We start from the raw sequence: 20,436 nt of genomic DNA, 5'->3' as shown, positions 1-20,436 counted from the left end.
GGAGAGGATAGTCAGGGTATGCTTTCTGGGTGGTGGTTGAATGGTTTGGATGGGCGGGTGAGCAGAGGCATGAAGAGATGGAAAGATGGGTGGGGTAATGATTGGAAGGATCAGTGGGTCAATACTTGTATGAATGAATGGATGGTGAAAGCCATGAGGGATGGATGGGTGGATGGATGAGTGGATTAAAAGAAAAATGCTTAGAAAGCTATATGGAGAGTATATGGATAAAAGGATGGATGGACAGATGGATAAATGGATGGAGAGTTGGGTAAATATTTGGATGGATGAATAACTGTTTGGAGGATAGGTATATGGATGTATGGGTGGGAGGATGGAAGAAAGGAAAGAAGGGAGGTAGGGAAAAGTGATGGTTGCTGTTGTTCAGTCACTAAGTCATGTCCAACTCTTCGCGACCTCATGGACTGCAGCATGCCAGGCCTCCCTGTCCTTTACCATCTCCCAGAGTTTGCACAAATCCACGTCTATTGAGTCAGTTCACTTTCACTTCATTTTTTTCAAAAAATGATAGAGGAAGCATTAGGGTTGGGGGAAGGATGATTTGGTGGAGGGTGGCTAAGTTGTTGGAAGGATCATGACAGATTACCCTCTGTCAACCCCATATAGCCAGTTATGAACTCTGTTGTTTTCCCTCTCAAGGTTGTCCCCTTCCCTAGCATTCCCTTCTTCTCCTGAGCATGGCCCCAGCCCCTGCATAGCCCGTCTCCAACCTTCCTATTCTAGTTCATCCCCCACTCTATTCGTTCAAATAGAAAAATCTGGCTCTCTCTCTTGAACACTCCACAGCTCCCCCATTGCCCTCATGCTAAGGCCCAGGCCTTCCTCCTAGATTTTGAGGCTCCTTCCCAGTCCCGCTCCTGCTGATCTGTCCAGCTGCCGTTCACTCTTCCCGCTGTGCGTCACACACTGTAGCCCCATCAGACCGCCTGGGGTCTATGTACAGGCTCTGGACCCTCTTGCATGTCCATGGCATGCCTTCCCACCTTGCCCATGTAGTGAGGGGAAGGGGTTCCTCAGGTTGGGACCATCTGGGCCCTTTCTCAGACCTATCCCTTGCCCCCAGCCTGACTCTCTTTGCCAAAATCTGTGAGAAGACGGTGCTGAAGCGGGTGCTGAAGGAGTTATGGAAGCTGGTCATGAACACCATGGAGAAGACCATCGTCCTGCCACCCCTCACTGACCAGACGGTGAGGCCTGCAGGGGGCCAGAGGGAACACCTGGGCCACTCCTCTGTGAGAGCCCAGAGAGCTTGATGTCAAAGGCACTGGGGCTTAGAGGTCATCCAGGCACAAGGGCCATTTGAGAGGTCACACATGGGTGAAAAGTCATAAAAGGGTCAAAAGGTCACTCAGGTCAGTTATTTAAGGGTCAAAGAGGTCAAGTAAAGAGACATCTAGGGGATATAGGGGTCATAGGAGGAACAAGTGATTATTTAAAGGTCAGAGATTACCCAGAAAATAGATCAGCTTGGGCATCAAGGCCATCCATGGGTCACAGAGGTTATAGAGGTCAGTGGGTTCATCAGGGAGCTGTGGAGGTCAATCAAGAGGCAAGTAAAGGAGATACCCAGATTTCAAAGCTCAGAGGCCAATAGAACAGAGTTGCAGGAGGTCAACGAGAGGTTACAGAGAGCTCGGAAGTTAACAGATGTCAAGCAGAAGTCCGTGGTCATCTGGAGACCAGGACCGTGCCCCTGGGACTCTTCTGGTCACAGCCCAGGGATAGTGATCTGCAGAGTCAGGCTGCTGGGTAGGGGTGAGGGATTGTGTCATCTTCAGAGGGGTGTGGCTGGATATGGCTTCCCCTGGGGAGGTGTCGGGGCCTAAGGACAGTGAGGGCATGTAGTTAAAGGCACAGCATAGAGTGGGAGGAAGTTTCTGGGTGGATGAGGGAGGCGTGGGAGGGGCGGCGGGGGCAACCGAGAGGCAGTAATGGTGGGGATGCTGGGGACCTCTAGCTGTCCGCCCGTCCGCTCCTCCCCTGGACTGGGCTGGGCTGGGACACGGGGTCCGCCCTTTGGTGCCGTCTCCGCCCCCTCCCTGGCTTTTCCGGGAGACTCACGGTGACTTATTCCCCCCTCCCCCATCGCCCCGCCCCCATCACGGCTGACAGATGATCGTAAGTAGAGGCCCCTCTGTCCGTCTGTCTGTCCGTCCGCTCTGTGTCTGGACTCGGCCCACCGCGTGGCTGCACCCTCCCCCCCGCCCCCGCCCAGCGCCCCCTCCTCACCTACTGGCCCCCCACCCACTGTCCCACCTTCCGCCTAGATGTGCCTGTGTCTGTCTGGGGCGGGGCATGGGGAGGGGCGGGGCCGGGAGGGAGGGAGGCCACGCCCCACCCCGCCCAATTAGAAGTACGGAGGAGGGGCCTTCCGCCCCGGGTCCACCACCTTCACTCTGCTGACATGATTTAGTTAGAATTCACCCTTACTGCCATGCTGAGACGCCACCAGGATATCTGGGTCTCTCCCTGAAGCTTAAAGGATGTTCAAAGTCAATGGAACTTCTCTGACCTCCCTTTTCCACTCTGAACTGTTAGTAACCGTACGAACTACACCCTCACCACCCCGGTTCCCAAAGCTATCGGATCAGGCAGACCGCCCATCACCCCTGCCCACCCGACTCCCACCACACATGCTAACACACAGGAATCCCAGACAGGCACCCAGGTGGGGACAATGTTGTGACTCCTTGGTGTCAGGCAGACTTGGCATCAAATCTCAGCCCAGCCGTTTTCTCTGTGACCTTGGGAAGTCATTTCACCTCCCAAACTCCATTTCCTTGTCTGGGGGGAAAAAAAAGAGGTTAATTGTAGCAGCTCTCTGAGTGTTGTTTTCAGAACCAAGTAGGATGATGTGTTCAAGTGCTCAGTGACTGACTAAGGCAGTGCTCGCTAAGTTAGAGCTAATATTATTGGTGGTGGTGGTTGGGTGTAGACACACAGAAGGGCAGAGATCAGTTAGAACCACTCTGGAGTCCTCTTTTTGGGCAAGACAAGGCTGTTATAAAATTCAAGTTTTGTCGAAAACTTGCTCGGGCTCATCTCACTTCTTGTGGCTGCAGTCTGACTGTAACCACGCGGTGGCAACCTATTCAGCTAGACAGTGCGTCTGTGGGTAGAGAGCTAAGGGAATATACATTTGCTGAGGATTTCCTGTATTCCAGACCTCACGGCTATTGTTTCAGCTCGCCTTCATGACACACGTTTGAGTGAGATAGATATTATTATTTCCATTTTACAGATGAGGAAAGTTGAGGCTCAGAGAGGAAGAGTCATCTGGTCAAAACCACATAGTAAATATATGCCAGGATTCAAATTCAGGTCTGTCTGAACACGGAGCCCATTTACTTTCCTGTTGACTCAAAAACCAACAGCCTCATATATACAGTAAATATAAATGGATTATATTTTGGCAGTGACTTCTCTCTTTCTCTCTGGCTCTGTATTTCTATTTCTCCTTCTCTCTCTCTTTCCTGCCTCTCTGGCTCTCACACCTTTTAAGTCAGTCATTAAGGCACACACATTACTCCCCCCAGCAACTGTCTCCAGCCCACTGTGCAGTGAAGATGCCCTTTACTTCCTATCCCCATGAGTGTGTTTTCTCGCCCTGGGTTCCCACCCCACACAGCTTGCTAGGTTGATCACCCTGTGACATTGTCTCTGCAGGGCACCCTCTTGAGAAAACATGGCAAGGGATTAGAAAAGGTAATGAGGGCCTCGCCTGTGCTGAGGCCCCAAACTCTGCTGTGTGGGTGTGTGTGTATGTGTGTGTGTCCATTTGCATGGGCAGGGAGGTCAGCTGGGGGTTTCATGGGTAGGAGGTGGGTGCCCTAACCGAGTCACACAAAACCAGGAATCAGAAACAAAGTGGATCCCCAGGGACATAGCTTGGAGCATGTGTGTTTGTGCTCACACAGCCCCTGTCCTCTCACAACAGTGCCCAAAGGACTAATCCCAGTCCTGGGCTCAGCTGAAATTCTTTGGCCTCTAGAAGGGCCCAGACAGTGGACTGCCCTGAACTGAGACATGTTTTGTTCATTCTAATGGGTGTTTGTTGTAAGGAGATGGGAGCTGTGGTAATACATGAACGGTTACCCTTGCTGTGCACTCATGCAGGAGCTATCGTGCCTCTGTGCACACAAGGTGTGTCTCCACTTCATGAACAGAGGTTGTAGGGCTTCCAACTCACCCATCCAGCCCTTTGGAGGGCATATGTGTTCAGTATGTTCAGGCACTCTATGCATGTATGTGCATCCCTGTCAGGGTGGAGAGTGTGGGTTTATGTGTGTGATTGTGCACATGTGGGCAGGTGTTTAGTAGTACATGTGTGTATTTTAGCTCCTGAGTTCTTTTGCATGTGTGTGTGTCTTTGTATGTCGATCCAGGTGTGTGTGTGCGTAAACGTTCTGCATACCCGTGGATATGCCTGGGTGTGTGTCTGTGTATTGTGTGAACTTGTGATACTTGTGTTAGTATGTTTCTTTAGAGTCAGGCCTGCTGGGGTGAGGTCTTGGGAGTTGTGGAAGGAGAGACTGCAAGCTCTGTCTCTCTCTTCCCCCCCTCCCCAAGGCACCCAGTCTTGGGGCAGGCTGACTGTGGGATTGGATACCTGTCCCAGGTGATGGGCTGACTCTAGTCTCCTGGCAGTTCAGAGTCTGACCCCGAATCCCCACCAGGGGAGGGGAGGTGCCTAGCTGGGGAGGGGGTCCAGCATTGGACCCAGAACCTGGGAGGGAGCTTGTGGGCTGTGTGTTGAGGGGGACAGGAAAGCCCCACTGAATATCTTCTCAGCAGCAACCCAAACTCTGACCCTCACCTGATTCTCTCCACAGGGCAGGGTGAAATTGCCAAGCCACTCAGATGTAAGACCGGCCTCTCACTGTCTGTCTGGCTCCCACCCTCACCCCTTCCCCCGCACCCCACCCACGCCTCTTTCCACTTCTGTGATCCGTGCCGTCTGGGGGTGTACTGTGACCCTGTCTGTCGGTCTCTTCTTCCTCTGTCTGTCTGGCTTGCTCGTGAGGGGTGGCAGGGGCGGGTGGCAAGTGGGGAGGAGGGTGTGGCAGGGGAAACCGAGGCCCAGGCTGGGCTCGGGAGTAACTGTGCCTTGTGACAGCCTCGGGGACCACAGACAAGGACTAAGAAGAGTAGCTACAGCCAGGATGATAATGCTAATACCACTAGTGGCAGGGTGACCGGACCCCACTGGCCAGCTTGGAAAAGCATCAGTGTGATTCCAAATATTCCAGCTGAAAATGGCCCTTCTCCCTGCTTAGCCTTGCCCAGGGCTCCCAGGCCACCCCAGGACCAGTAATTCAGGGCTCGTAACCTCAATGGTACTCAGCCCCACCCCCCACCATCCCCTAAGCTAGTGTAGGTGCCCCTAGCGGCCAGGGGAGGAAACTGAGGCCCAGAGAGGGCTTGAGACATGTCTCAGTTCACTCAGCATCATGATGGGGGCTGAGGGGCACGATATATAGCTTCCAGGCCAGGGCCCCGTCTCCCCTAGTGCTGCCCATGACCTTGATACCGAGTAGTAATAACTGTGAACACTGAGCAAAGACACGTTTAGTCCCAGCTAAGCCACAAATGGAATAGGATTTCCTCCATCGGAGATGGGAAAACTGAGGCTCAGAGAGGTTCAGTGACTTGCCCAGGACCACACAGCAGAGCTGGGATTTGAACCCAGGCCCACCTGGCCCATCGGAGCCATAACCAGGATGTCATCTTACTGATGTCTGTTTTGGGGAGGAATGGGAGATGGGTCCAGAGGTGGGTGTTAAGGGGGAGGATTCTTTCTTTAAAAGTTCAGGTGAACAGTCCCCTACCCACCCCCTCAGATTACTGGGGAAGTTTTCCCACAGAGGGAGTTGGGCCCATGGTGGGTGGTAGGTTTCACCAGAGTCCATCCCGTGGTTTTTTCAAGGCTCCGTGGCCCGGAGCTGGCAAGTCCCACTCATACCCATAAACATCGAGTTGGGCTTCCCCCTCCCACTGCCCTGTTTTCTTCTCTGTGCCATAAACCTGGGGCCATGGTGGAGGTGGGAGGATGGGTAGTGCCCCTCACAGGACTGAGATTCCTGGGGACAAGGTCACCATCTCCTCCTCAGCACTTTCTGGGGGATCCAAACGTCTGTCCCCAGGGTGCAACCAGGGACAAGGTTGTCCAGAGCCTTTGGACAAGAACCATGATGGCGTCCAGGGCTAGGGTGTCAATGGGGGCTTGGGCACTGGGCAGGAGGGCCCCACCCTCACCGGGGTTATGTCGGTTATTACCCACAGGGAACCCAGATGATCTTCAATGCAGCCAAGGAGCTGGGTCAGCTATCTAAACTCAAGGTGAGGCCAGGGGTGGGGGGCTTCCTGGGGAAGAGGTCTGAGAATAGTGGCGTGCTTTGCAGGCTCAAAGGACAGAAACCCTATTCAGACTGGCTTAAGCACAATTTATTTGCTCAGTGTATTGTAAGGTTCAGCTTCAGATACAGCTTGATCAAGAGGAAAAATAATTATTCAGCAAATGTTTATTGAGCACATGTCGAGTGTCAGCCACATGCTAGGCACTGAGAGCACAATGACGAAAAGAAAGACCCTCTTGTCCAACTCCTTGTAGTTTAGCGAAGATGAGACCCATAGATAGGCAGATCTCCAGGGAAGAGTTTGCACTGCCCACGTGGCCCCTCTCTCCATCCATCCAGGACCACATGGTACGAGAAGAAGCCAAGAGCTTGACCCCGAAGCAGTGTGCAGTTGTTGAGCTGGCCCTGGACACTATCAAGGTGAGAGGCCTCCCCTGCCCATCCCAGGGAGGGCAAGCAGAGGATGTGGCTAGTGTGGACATGAATCTAGGCTGCAACCCACCTTAATCCATTCCATTTATAAACACTCCCTGATCACCCTTCTTTGTCAGTTCAAGGCTGGCTGAGGGCAGACCCCTGTGGACATCCCCAGCTCTGTGGGGTCAGGACAGGGTACTGGAAAGGATGGGAGAGCCCAGGGAGGGCTTTCTGGAAGACAGCACATGGGAGGTGGAGTTTGAGGAATAGAAATTCACAAGGCAAAACAAATAGAGCATTCTTAGGCAGGGAACCAGCCCTTGCGATAACATGGAGCTGTGAAAGGGAGCTGTGGTTTCCATGAAATAAAAAGTGTGAAGACTACTCTTGTAGAAGGAAATGTTTTGTTGAAATGGAGAATTACAGCAAAATATGGTTGGCAACATATTAAGGAGGGGTGGTTAAGGAAAACCCTTTGAAAACTTAATCAAAGAAAGACAGGGAGCCAGCCATGGCAAAATGGAAAATTAGGGGTGGGGACTGGGAGGACTTTCTCACCAGCAAACATAGAAAGTGAAAAGGCCATGAGGCGAGGGAAGACTTTGGGAAAGGTTAGGAGATTGCAGGTTAGAGCTGCAAAGGGCCAGGGAGGGGGTGCAAGACATGGGTGTTATTCTGAGGGTGCTGGTAGCCCACCTGTGGGTTTGGGGCAGGGGTAAGGGTGGGAGTAGCAGGACCTGGGTTTTTTGTTTGCTTGTTTGAATATTTATTTTTATATATTTATTTATTTGGGTGTGTTGGGTCTTACTTGCGGCTCGCAGGGTCTTAGATCTTCAGGGCAGCATGTGGGATCTTTAGTTACAGCAGTGAACTCTTAGTTGCCCCACGTAGGATCTAGTTCCCTGACCAGGGATCAAAACCACACCCCTTGCATTGGGAGCACAAGGTCTTGGCCACTGGACCACCAGGGAAGTCCTGGGCCCTGGGTGTTATGAAGACCCGCCCTGTCACCCCACCCATCACAGTAGAGGGCAGCAGAGTGGGGGAGGGGCATTGGGGCTGCCCAGCCCGAAGGGCAGGTCGAGGGTCCGAGCCTGACCTCTCTCTACCCTGCTCCCCACAGCAATACTTCCATGCAGGTGGCGTGGGCCTCAAGAAAACTTTCCTGGAGAAGAGCCCAGACCTGCAGTCCCTGCGCTATGCCCTGTCCCTCTACACGCAGGCCACCGACCTGCTCATCAAGACATTCGTGCAGACGCAGTCGGCCCAGGGTAAGGAGCCGCTGGTTAGCTCGAACAAAATCCCACATCCCGTAGGGGCAGCCCAGCCCCAAGCCCCGGCGAGGCGGTCGCCTTGGACTCACCTCTGTGACGTCACGAGTCCGGGAAGAATTGACAGCTCCGGGGCGCACGTGAGCTCCATGATGTCACCGGGCCAATGAATGATCTACAGCTTGTATGAGCGGGACCTCTGACGTCAGTGGGCCAGGAGGGAATACATCTCCTGGGAAAACCCATGACGTCAGGGGGTCAGGATGTAATTGAAATCTGTAGAGCGGGACCTCTGTCCGCAGGGACCAGGAGTGATTGACAGCTGTTAGGGGCGGGACCTCGACTCCTTGGTTCCAGAGAGTGGTTGATAGCTTTAGGGGAGGGACTTTGTGACGGCGGAGACAGTGATTGACATCCATGGCAGGGGCGGGATCTCTGACGTCACGAGACCAATGAATGATTGGCAATTTCGGGGGAGGGACCTCTGGAAGAATGGTTGAAAGTACCCTGGGAGGGACCTCTGTACTGTCGGGGGCTAAGGAGTGACAGCACCAGAGACGGGAGGGACGCCGACCTGGAGGGGGCGGACGGAGAGGGAGTTCTTATTTCTCAAATTCTCTCTTTCTCTTTCTTCTCTTGCCTCTGTCTCCTGTCCATCTCTGAGTTCGCACACAGCAGCTGGGGCTGGGGGGCAGGACTCTAGGGTCCTAGTTCCCCTCCCTGGGGACCCTCCTTTTCAAAATTGGCCCTAAGAGTGCAGACACGGGCGAGAAGGTTGGCCGCTAACCCAGGCTTAGTACCGGCAGTGGAAGAGGAGGCTGGGGTGAGGGGAGCTAAACCCTGCGGCCACCAGCTGCCCCCTTCCCCCCCGAGTCAGCCCAGGGCTTAGGGCCCTCCCCGGGCGTCGGGCCTCTGCGCTCAGCTTCGTGCCCAGCCCACGCTGCTGCTTTTAGTGTTCCTGGTGTCCCCCCGGAGCGGGAGGCTGTCTGTCTGTCCGTCTGCAGCTGACGTTTCTCTCTCTCTTGTTTCTCCTCCCTCTCACTCGCCGCCCCCTCTCCGCGCCTACCCTGCTCCCCGCCACGCACACTCGCCCTCCATCCTCGCCTCTCTCTCGCTCGCTCGTCTTTCCCCTCCCTCCTCCCTCCCCTCCTTTCTCCACCTCCCCACTCCCGTGATTAGTCCATGGTGGAAAAGGGACTAGGTTTACCCTTAGTGAAGACATTTATCCTGAGAAGGGTACGTGCTTACGCCGCCCGCCCGCCCGCGCCCGGTGCCCGGTGCCTGCACCCCTCCTGGCCCGGCTAGTAAAAGGCCCGTCCTTCCGCCTCCCAGGCCTGCGGGGCCCCTCCCAGGCCCGACTGGCTTCAGGGGTGCCTAGGCGGACCAGGGGGAAGGACGGCTTGCTGGTTCCACGTGGGGAAGGAGTAGCGATTCGAGTCGGAATCTGTTTCTCCCTAGGTGCTGCTCTTAACCCAGATCCCGGGTCCCCCAGACAGGCGCTTGCCCATCTCAGATTCCAGCTGTGCCACTCCGTGGGTGGGCGCCTCCCGCAACCGGCTGCCTCCTTGAGCCTCAGTTTTCTCATCTGTAAAATGAGAACAGTCAAGGACCCTAATTCATAAGATTATTTTTAGCACTAGATGAATTAAATTTAGAGCAGTTCTTGACATGTACTAGCTGGCAGCAATTGTTAATTGTATTATTGTTATTATTTTTATTGATGTCACTTTTATGAGCAAAGAAAACGAGCATTTTTCAGGCTCTAACTCTGAGCTAGCCTTTGTGCCAAGTATTTCTCGGTATTCTAGAAGACATTCCTTTAGGTTGCCCCTCAGGGTGATCCGTTATTCCATAGATGAGGAAGCTGCCTCAAAGGAGATTAAGCCCCTTGCCCAAGGAACTTTCCCCCTCAAGGGGGCCTGGGATTGGGGGGAGTGGGGGTGGGGTTGGGACAAGCACAGAGAGGCCTGGGAAAGACACTTCCCCTTGGAGCCAGCAAACCATGGGATGGGGGCACCCAGCACTGCCCCCCTCCCCCTTCTTACTAGCTTTGGCCGTGATCTGATCCCTCACCCCACCCACCACTGTCCGACTCCCCCCTGGCACCCCTCAGTCTGGCCCGGATTGAGCTTGCTATGAAGCATCAGCCTGGGGTGGGGGTTGGGGGGGGTGAGGCTGAGCATGTGACTGGTTGGGGGAACTGGGGTGGGAGCCTGAGATGACAAGGAAGGCAGCCTGGGGTGGGTGGCAAAGATGAGGGGGTGCATACTCCAATACTGGGGCAATGGGGGACTTCTGCCCCCTGAGCCTTGGTCACTAACCGCACAGAGCCAGGTAACCTGATCAACCTTGGACTGACCCATTCTCCTACCCCACCCCACCCCAACTTTCCCCCTGTTCCTCCCCCTATGCATGGGGTGCTCCAGGCGTGGTAAGCTTCCTGAGGGGCAGGGGAGGGGTCTGGTGGAGGTGCTGGCGGTCACAGGTCCCCAAGCCTCACAGGATGCCCTTCCCAAGAGTCACGGAAGGTTGGGGACAGAAGCTTCTAAACTGCTCCTTCAATGATCCCCATCAGAATCAATCAATGAGGATGCTTGTCGTGGCTGAAATTGAAAAGTACCTTACCTTGATTCAGGCAGACTAGAGAATTTGTGAGCCTGTAACTGAAAGCCTATGGATTGATTTGCCATCGGTAATAGCTGGATCTAGAGTCTCCAACAATGCCATTGGTCATTGGTCTCTATTGAGACCTCTGTGGGATGAGCTCTCCCCTCACTGGGCCTTGGAGCAGCTTAACCAGAGAGAGACTCTTTGCTAAGAGTTACAGCAAAAGTCCTGGGCCAGTTCCTATTGGCCCAGATTGGGTCACATGACCATCCCTGAGCCAATCACTGCAGCCATGGTCGGAGAATGCTCTGATTGGGCAGCTGTGGTTCATTTAGCCATACCAGAAGTATGAGATGGAGCCACACGGTTGATGGGGACTGAACCAGGATGGAGGCTGTGGAGATGGGCCAGAGTCTGGATGTATTTTGAAGGCAGACCTGGCAGTATCTTCCACCATATCAGTACTTAGCAAGGAAGTGAAAACAAAAGAGGGGTTGAGGACTGAGGTACAGGGTGCCCCAACAGTTTGAAGATCAACAGAGGAGTAGGAAATGGAAAAAGAGGGTGAGAAGGAGAGACTAACTGTAAGATGAGAACTTGGAGAGTGTAGCCTTGTTGCAGCCAAGAGGAGAAACTGAGGCACAGAAAGCCAAAGTGTCAGATGCTGCCAAGATGGTGTGAAAGATGAAGACTGAGTCTGATGACAGGGAATGAAGAAGAGGACATTAGGCTCAGAGAAGTTAAGAGATGTGCCTGAGATCACAAAACAAAGTAGTGAAAGGCTGAGGATTCCCGGCCTCCTTATGAGCACCCATCTTCCCAGCCTGCCCTCAGTGCCAACCTGTCATGGCTGATGACCTGATGCCGCCAGCATATGGTGGGTGGGAGGCAGTCCACGTCCTTTCTGGTGGGTGGGAAAGAATGAAGCTCATGCCAAGCATCCTCCCCTGCCCTGCCCAGGCTCGGGTGTGGAAGACCCTGTGGGTGAAGTCTCCGTCCACGTAGAGCTCTTCACTCATCCAGGAACTGGGGAACACAAGGTCACAGTGAAAGGTGAGTAGCCTGAGGTGGGAGGGAGAGTGCCTTAGTCAAGATGCACTAGATTCTAAGACTGAAACCAAACTCAAATAGGCTTAAGGAAGAAAAAAAAATTTTTTTTCATTAAAAAAAAGTCTTCATAAAACTGAAATGTTCAGAAGTATCCACCTTCAGGCACAGCTGGATCAAGAGGTACAAAGAGTGTTACAGGACTCATTCCACTTTCTCTCCCAGCTCTGCTTTCCTCTTGTGGGCTTTAATTTTCTAGTTAGAACACAGATTGGTCTGTTTTATCCAAGACCTAAAATAACAATGGCTTAAACAAGATATTATTAGATGGAATGAATCTTCCTGTGGGGTAACTCCAAGAACAATCAACCCAGAACTCATGTGGGGGCTGTGTTGGGGATCCAGGCTCCAAACATCTTTTGCTGTATTTTTATCTCTAATGTGTTTTCTTCCTCTATAGGGTCCCAAAGAACTCAGCCCCCATCAGCTTCCCAGTCTGCAGCTAGGGGAAAGAGAAAATGTAGGGCATTCCCCCTGCCTTTGGGGCATTCCCCTGCTGAAAGTTGTTTGTGTCACTTCCTCTTACATCTCATTGGCTGGAAGTTAGTCACGTGGTCATATTTAGCTACAGAAGCATGCTGGGAAATGTAATCTTTCAGCCAGGTTTCAAAAACCACAGCTATGTAGTGCGGAACCCTAAGCAGTCTTACCTTTTAATTCCCCCAACAGTGGTGGCTGCCAATGATCTCAAGTGGCAGACTTCTGGCATTTTCCGGCCATTCATCGAGGTCAACATCATTGGGCCCCAGCTTAGTGACAAGAAACGCAAGTTTGCGACCAAATCCAAGAACAACAGCTGGGCCCCCAAGTACAATGAGAGCTTTCAGTTGTAAGTCTGGGATGCTTTGGGGAGCATGGCTAGGGGACATGATCCTATATGGACCTCAGGGCCCAGTAGGCGGGAGGGATGTCTGGTGGACCAGTGGTTTCTGGGGACAGGAACAGGAGGGATCACATTGTAAGTGGGGATGCTGGGAAGGGAGACACCTTAGTGCAGGAGTGATACCAGGATGGAGTTGACCACCTTGGGGGACACACAGGTCAGGGTCGGGGACAGTGAGTATGATATAATAGCATAATGAAGGCTCATGAAGGGGAGAAGATGTCTGGCCAGAAGGAACATGTTGACCTGGGGCATTCTGGGGCTAAAAATTCTGGTCTGAGAGGTGTGGGTGGTCATGATGAGGCAAGAAACTTGGGGCTGAGGGGCATAGGGGTGGACCTCCTGGAGTCAGCAATGAGCTTTGTTGGTGCTATTGGGATAGGTCATCTGGAGAAGTCTGCTCTGGGGAACAAGATTGGAATGTGGCTTGGTCCAGGGCATGGGGATATGTGTCATGTGGGTAGAGCTGAGATCACATCTAGATGGGGCTTCGCAACAAGCAAGAGTAATCTTGGTCAGAGGCGTCAGGGACCTAGAGGAGTGGATGATTTATAAGGAACATAAATAAGTCTGATCAAGGTATACCTGGGGTGAGGGTGAGGGTTGGCGGATCTTTGGATCATGTGTGAGCCCCACTGGGGCAGGGTAACACTGGGGAGGTGTTCTTGGGGGACAGAGTGCAGCAGGGGAAGAGGGAATCAGAGCTGAAGGGAGGGGTCCCCGGAGCCTGGCCAATCCTATCAGAGAAGAGCTCCTGGTCAGAGGACTTTGGAGAGGTAGGTCACCTAAAGCAATACCTGGGAACAAGAGCACCGCCTAGTAGGGGCAGATACCTCCTGGGGGTGGGCCCAAGTAGTCGAGGGCTAGGAATGCAGCCTGGGAAGGAGATGCAAGAGATCAGTGTGGGTGTAGCCGGAGAGAAGAGAGTTCTTGACTAGCCAGCATCAGGGCAGGACCCAGCAGCAAGAACTTTGTAACCTGGAGGAGGGGGAAGAGCGCTAGAGTGGGCAGTCACTCATGGTGAGACATCAGGGCAGGGTTATACGGAGAGGGCACCTTGGGGGTAAGAAGAGTAGGCTAGGGAGCACGGGGGAGGGGCCACGTCAAGGGGAGAACTTGGGTTCAGATGGGAGCCTGGTAAAGGGTCTTCTGGGTGCCACATCTGGGTCAAGGTGGTGCAGGCAGCAGTTCAGCCGGCTGTGGGTGTGGGCGCTGGTATCACTGGGTGGGAGCATGGGGCTCTTGGGGTGAGGATGTGGCTTGGCTGGGGGCTGGGAGTAGTTTCATGGGGGTGTCCTTGAGTGAGGAATGAGAGAAGTAAAGGTAGAGAGAATGGGCAAGGATCATGCTAGGAAGAGGAGTTGTCAGCTGATGTGGCCGTGGCCCAGCATGGGGTTGTGAGGCAAGACACCTGGGGCAGGGGCAGAGCCAGGCTCATTCTCTTGGAAGGCTATGAAAATCAGTTAGTCACTCAGTCGTGTCGGACTCTGCGACCCCATGGACTGCAGCACGCCAGGTTTCCCTGTCCATCACCAACTCCCGGACCTTACTCAAACTCATGTCCATCGAGTTGATGATGCCATCCAACCATCTCATCTTCTGTTGTCCCCTTCTCCTGCCTTCAATCTTTCCCAGCATCAGGGTCTTTTCCAATGAGTCAGTTCTTCGCACCAGGTTATGAAAATAGGATCACTTAATGTGGGCGTGGCCGAGCCTCGGAATGCCCAAGTGTGGGCGTGACCCGGTGAGGGAGGAGGAGTCACCGGTGGGGTTGGTTGGCCAGGGGGGCGAGGCCTGTCCTCACGCTCCGCCCTCCCGCAGCACGCTGAGCGCTGACACAGGCCCTGAGTGCTACGAGCTGCAGGTGTGCGTCAAGGACTACTGCTTCGCGCGCGAGGACCGCACGGTGGGGCTGGCCGTGCTGCAGCTGCGCGAGCTGGTCCAGCGCGGGAGCGCCGCCTGCTGGTTGCCCCTTGGCCGCCGCATCCACATGGACGACACGGGCCTCACGGTGCTGCGCATCCTGTCGCAACGCAGCAATGACGAGGTGGCCAAGGAATTCGTCAAGCTCAAGTCGGACACGCGCTCCGCCGAGGAAGGCGGTGCCGCGCCTGCCCCCTAGTGCGGTGCACGCAGGCAGGCACCATTGCGCCTGCGCAGAGCGCGCAGGGCGGGGCGGTGCCTGTGCGCTTGGACCTCCCTGAGGGCGAGTCTCCGGGCTCTGAACGGAAGGCATCTTCCCTCTGCGCCTTTGATTTAGTTTCCCATTCTGGGGAAAGGTGAATGGCAGCGCCCTACCCCCTCAGGAGGCCTTGCGCCAGGGCAAGAGGAAGGAAGAAGCCACATCCCCCCTACTTGAGGCTACTCCCCCAGCGTTTAGGGGCTTTTCGAGCTGGAATGGGAGGAAAACCAGCCCCTGGAGAGGAGGCCAGGTCCCAGAGCTGTGTTACCGGGACGCCCTGCCTCCTGCCCCCTGGAAAAGCCATAAGATGGGTCCCAACCTTTGGGGCCCGAGACCAATTTGCCAAGTATGGAACTCTCAGCTCCCTTGAGGGGAGAGCCTTGGGCAAGGGGCAGGGTTTCCTGGCGCGCCCCCTGGGGTGGTGTGGGGACTGGAGGGGCTAGGGTGGTGGTTAGAGAGCCCCCCCACCAAGGTGGACCAGAGTCCCTTTTGATGTTTGTGCAAAAAATAAGGAAGCGGGGGAGGATGGGATTTCAAAAGCACATGCGCTCTTGGGCGCCCAAACCCGGCCAAGGGGTCTGCTCTGGGACATCCACGCTGCCCCAGCTTCCCTACGGGGTTTTGCCTCCCCCGTTCCCCACCACATATCATAGAGTTCAACCCACTCGTTTGACAGATGGCAAAACCGAGGCCCAGAGAGCTGCTTAAGACAATGCCGAGGGTTCCAGTACCACATCCCCTCCCCATTCCCTTTGGCCTGTGTGCCCCTTTGAAGGGTGAGCTGATATCGGATAACCCGATACAGCTCCCCATTGCTGCTAACCCCCCTCAGGGGACTGCCCCCAATCCTTAAAGAGGTGGGGGTTCAGGGCAAAGTCCCCCAGTGCCCCCTTCCACCTCTGGCTGCCACGCAGAACCCCTGCCTTCACTGCTTTCCATTGGGACACCAGGGTTAGATACCTGAGAACTCTTGATCTCCCACCAAAATAGAGTGAAGATTTGGGATTCCCTGGACCCAGTTCCCTGCCCCAACCACTTCCTCCCCTAGAATGCTCCAGTCAGGAAAGAACGGAAAGAGACCAGAAACTTGAGAGGGGTGTGTGTGTGTGTGTAAGTGAATATACAAATTTGCTGGGGAGCTTACTCCCCCCAAATTTCATTCATTCATTTAAACACACAGGCCACAGGATACCCCAGGTGGAGCCTCTGCCTGCCTGAAACTCTTTCTCCACCAGGGATTTTGGGGCAGTTTGGCCACATTTCTCCATTTTAGCTCACACAGGCATTTGGGGAGACGTTTTGGGAAAGTTTGGCATGGCTTGTCTTTGCTCAGGATCTTTTTCACGTTGGACCAGTATGTGTATGCTGTGGGGTTTTTTCCCACCAGATTGATGAATACAGGATTGTGCTGTACTAGGGAAAAATTTAAACAGAGGGATGAGAAGAGAGTTAACTAGGCTCCTGGAGTGATGGGGGCTACCTCAGATGGGGAAGGGCTTTCTGCGGAGGTGAAAAGTGTAAAGGAACCACCCATTGGAGAGAAAAGAGCTCCAGGCAGAGGCAACTTCGGATGCAAAGGCTTGGAAGTGGGCTGACTTGAAGCATAGCCAGGTCAGGTGGCTGGAGCTGAGTCAACCAATGGGGTGGTGGGAGATGCTGATGAGGTTGAGGAGGTCTGCCGAGGTCTCAGGCCAGGTGGGATCTGGTATAAAGTCCTGAGGAGTTTTGATTTCACCCTAGAGATTTGGGAGGCCCCAGGAGATTTTAAATCTGGGGAGAGTCTGGATTTCAGGTTTTGACTCTCCCTCTGGCTACCTCATGAAGAATAGACTGATGTGGTGGGGGGGGAGGACAAAATGCTTTCAGGACACTGAAATTAATTCTTGGAAAGATTTTGGAGCATATATTAAAAACTATGCCTTGGATGAGCCCCAGGGCCCCTTGGTACAGATGTCCCGATTGTGCACTGCCCAGGGGTTGAGCACCTCTAAGGAGGCCATGTGCAAACTGAGGGTTGTATTGTGAACAAGAGTTTGGATGAAGCCGCTGTTATTTCTAATTTACCTGAAAGTATTTGTGTGTCCCCTAAATTCCCTGGTGGCTCAGACTGTAAAGAATCCACCTGCAATGTGGGAGACCCGGGTTCAATCCCTGGTTTGGGAAAATCCCCTGGAGAAGGGAATGGCTACCCAGTCTAGTATTCTTGCCTGGGAAATCCCAGGGACAGAGGAGCCTGATGGGCTACAGTCCATAGGGTCACAAAGAGTCAGACATGACTGAGCGTTTTGAGTGTGTGTAAATTCAGGCAGTTTCAGGTGACTGACGGTTCAGAATTAGAGATTAGGATGAAAGTTCTCATTCAGGATGGTGGGGCGGGAGGGCCCCCCCGCCCCAGGGACAAGGGACAGGCTGGAGGTGTCTTGCAGGGAACTTGGAGTCTCGGTCATGAGGCCCAAGAGGGAAATTTGAACTTCAGACCATCCAAGAGGTGGCGGTGGACTGGATGGCTGACTTGGAGATGCGGAGAGGAGCAACATCCAAAGGGGAGTTAATCTGTGATTTGGAGTAGGCTCTGAAAGACTTCCTGAATGACTGGCAGGAAAGGGCAGGGGGAGCTGAGCTTCTGCCAGAGAAAGCCAAGGTGTTTCCCAAAAGCTTTATTGGGAAGTGCTCTGGTCTAGGGTGTGTGAGTGTGTGTGTGTGTGTGTGGGGCTTCCCCAGCACGGGGCCAGGCACATGGAGGGAGCCTCAGGGAGTATTTGTCAAATGACGTTTTCTGACTCCCAGGCTAAAACTGTTGGGGAAATTTTCTCTCTCTTCTTCCCCCCAGAGAACTGGTAGTCATTCCTCAAAACTCATCACAAATATTCCCTTCCGTGGAAAACCTCTGATCCCCCTCAGGACTTCCCCAGCCACTGTCCCTCTGTCCGCCCCTCCCCCAGCCTCTGTCTCTGATGCCATGGAGCTGAGGGTATCTGTGAAAGGCTCTCTTTCCCTGCAAGATGGGGCTCTGAAGCCCCTTGAGAGCCCCAGTTTCAGTGAGCAAAGGCTGGGCCCGGGGGGAGGGGATGTCTAATTGAATTATGTCTCAGGCAGGGAGTTCTGTGTGTCCCCACACATTCACGTGTGTCTGTCCATACCAACCTTCCCCTCCCACACAGATCTAGGCACCCAGGAGGTATTCCCAGCAGACTGGCTGAGCCACAGGGCAAAGAGTAAAGAGAGGACAGAGGGGACTGGAAGTGTTTGAAATCACAACGACAAGGCTCAGAGAGGAGCAGAGGGCCACCCAGCATTGGACGATACCTTTGGGCTTCCACCATTTCACCTGGGGTGCCCGGGGTTCTGAGTGCAGGTGGGGTCCTGGCATTGCATTTGGAACTTGTTCCATGCGGGGAACTTGCCCCAGATTTTCATGGATCAGGAAAAGGATAAAATAGGCTCGTAGTGGGATCAGGGTGGGGTGGGGAGTGACATTGAGGGACATAGCCAATCCCCCCTCAAAAGGGAGGAGACAGTAAGAACCCAAAGAACAGAAGGGAGGGAAGGAGAGAAAAGAGGGGCGGGCAGACAGACAGAGGAAGAAGTCAAGAGGATCAGATCCTGCCTGGATGGGAACAGCCAGAACTTTGAAATGAAGAGAGAGCAATTCAGAGATGGGGCTGCAGAGACAGGAGAGAAAGGGCAAAAACAGAACTAGAAGGAAGAAGGACCTCCTTGCTCTCTCCAGTCTGTCCTCAAAAGATTTACCTAAAATAAGGAGGTGCCCAGTGGCATCCCCCAATCCTGGTTCTCCGGCACTACATCCTGAAACCTCACCATGCCCCCATCAGAGATGCAAAAAAAAAAAAGACTTAGCCAACTAGAAATCCTTGGGACCTCTCCAGCTGGGACCTCAAAGACCTTTCTGTCCTTCACCCCCAGCAATGTCCATCTTACAGGTGGGAACACAGACATGGGGACAGAGGGGAGACAGCCCAGAGTTGCCCCAACTCTGCTGCTCAGGCAGAGAGGGAGGGGAACTCACTGCGGAGCTGCTCTACATCATGACCCCTGCTGTCTCCTGAACATCCTTTCCTAATAATTATCAAGGACCAAAGTCATTTTCGCTGACACGTGTTGCTTTTCTTTCTTTTTTTTTTTTTTTTTTTAGAGAGACAAATCAAGTTGACAGTGTCAAGTAAGACCCCCTCCATCTGCCCCCCACCCCCCGCCCAGCCACAGTGACTCTTGTGCAAGGCATAGGTCACTGGCGGACGGTCCCTAGGCATCCCTGGCTACACAGTCAGGGAAACTCAGACCCCACATCCGGCCCCAGCCCCTTGAGTCCCTGAAACCTGGCCACGCAGTCCAGGGAGGTTCTTCCTCCACACACCTTCTCTTAGCATGTGATTGCAAATGTGAACTCAAAATGCTGTTTGTCTGTTTTAATTCCATCCCGTCAGTCTGGCATCTGCACAGATGTCCCCATTTCTCTGTAAATATTGGAACAAATGTTTAAAACCAACGAGAAGTGGTCATGAATGCATGGTGTTGAGATGTTTTGCACTATTCTGACTTTTTGGTCTCTGTAAAAATATTTTATTAACAGCAGACATTAAAAGAAGAAAAAGCACACAGCCTCGATGTGTGGTGACCTCCTTGTCTTCCTAAATTGGCCAAAAAACCACAAAGCACCTACTGTGAGCAGCCACTCTTCAATATACTTCCCACCCACGAATGCAAATCATTACAACTACCATGGTCTCATTTTACAGAGAAGAAAGCAGGTCGAGGGAAGGGAGATACTTGGAAGGGATGGAGCCAGGCTCTGAACCCAAGATATTGGGCAGCTGTCGCTCTTTGCTCAAACAAGACACAAATGCCAGAGACACATTTAAATTCCACCCACTCACCCTTGTTTGGAAGTATTTTTGTTTTGTTTTCTGATGTAGCAGGTGAGAATCTCATGTTATCAACTTGGATGGGCAAAGAATGAAGCTTCATTTTTCTGTATATCTGAGTTTGACTTCTCTGTTGATCCCCCATCCCACCAGGGAGCCAAAATGGAATCTGACTCAACTCAGGGTTTCCTCGGTAAAGTCCGGAGATTCCTCTTGAGGTTTCTTCTATAGGTTTCCTCCTAAGACCCGGAGTTGTCTCTACATTTGAGTGGCCAGGGCAGGGGCTGTGGGATCCACCCCTGGAAGCGAGTTTGATAAGTGCATTTGGCTGCAAGTAACAGTCAGAAAGGCTAAAAGTAAGGGACTTCCCTGGTGATCCAGCAGCTACGACTCTGTGCTTCCACTGCAGGAGGCATGAGTTTGATCCCTGATTGGGGAACGAGCATCCTGCATGCTGCATGCCAAAAAAAAAAGGGTAAAATATAAAAGAAAAAGTGGCTAAACCACAGGGGTAACCCATAGCTCAGTAACTCTGTCCTCAAGAGAGGCTTGCATGTGGGCAAGATTGGAAGCCGCGTCAATGACATGGTATCTTCACACAGTGGAGGAATATTATACAGCTATGAAATGGATAAGGCACACGTGTCTGCCTGACCTCTGTGCAGGCAGCCTGCAGGTCCTGAGCACCCTGCAAGTTCTTTTTTTAAAA

General features: G+C 53.3%; 1 protein-coding gene across 1 annotated transcript in view; it reads left to right on the top strand.

Annotated features, from left to right (window-relative positions):
• The window catches only part of UNC13A (unc-13 homolog A), a 75,534-nt gene extending 56,126 nt beyond the window's left edge, over positions 1-19,408 (top strand). The window contains exons 37-47 of the mRNA XM_070374703.1: positions 1,085-1,208; positions 2,134-2,139; positions 3,688-3,726; positions 4,854-4,883; positions 6,304-6,360; positions 6,717-6,797; positions 7,918-8,065; positions 9,245-9,301; positions 11,633-11,725; positions 12,449-12,608; positions 14,484-19,408. Coding sequence (XP_070230804.1) covers positions 1,085-1,208; positions 2,134-2,139; positions 3,688-3,726; positions 4,854-4,883; positions 6,304-6,360; positions 6,717-6,797; positions 7,918-8,065; positions 9,245-9,301; positions 11,633-11,725; positions 12,449-12,608; positions 14,484-14,784 — 1,096 coding nt within the window. The 3' untranslated portion in view covers positions 14,785-19,408. The remainder of the gene's footprint in view (positions 1-1,084; positions 1,209-2,133; positions 2,140-3,687; positions 3,727-4,853; positions 4,884-6,303; positions 6,361-6,716; positions 6,798-7,917; positions 8,066-9,244; positions 9,302-11,632; positions 11,726-12,448; positions 12,609-14,483) is intronic.
• The last annotated feature ends 1,028 nt before the right edge of the window (positions 19,409-20,436 follow it).

The sequence above is a fragment of the Bos mutus genome, chromosome 7, assembly GCF_027580195.1.
Source record: "Bos mutus isolate GX-2022 chromosome 7, NWIPB_WYAK_1.1, whole genome shotgun sequence".
In the NCBI taxonomy this organism is placed as follows: Eukaryota; Metazoa; Chordata; class Mammalia; order Artiodactyla; family Bovidae; genus Bos; species Bos mutus.
This window is presented reverse-complemented; position numbering and strand designations above follow the sequence as displayed.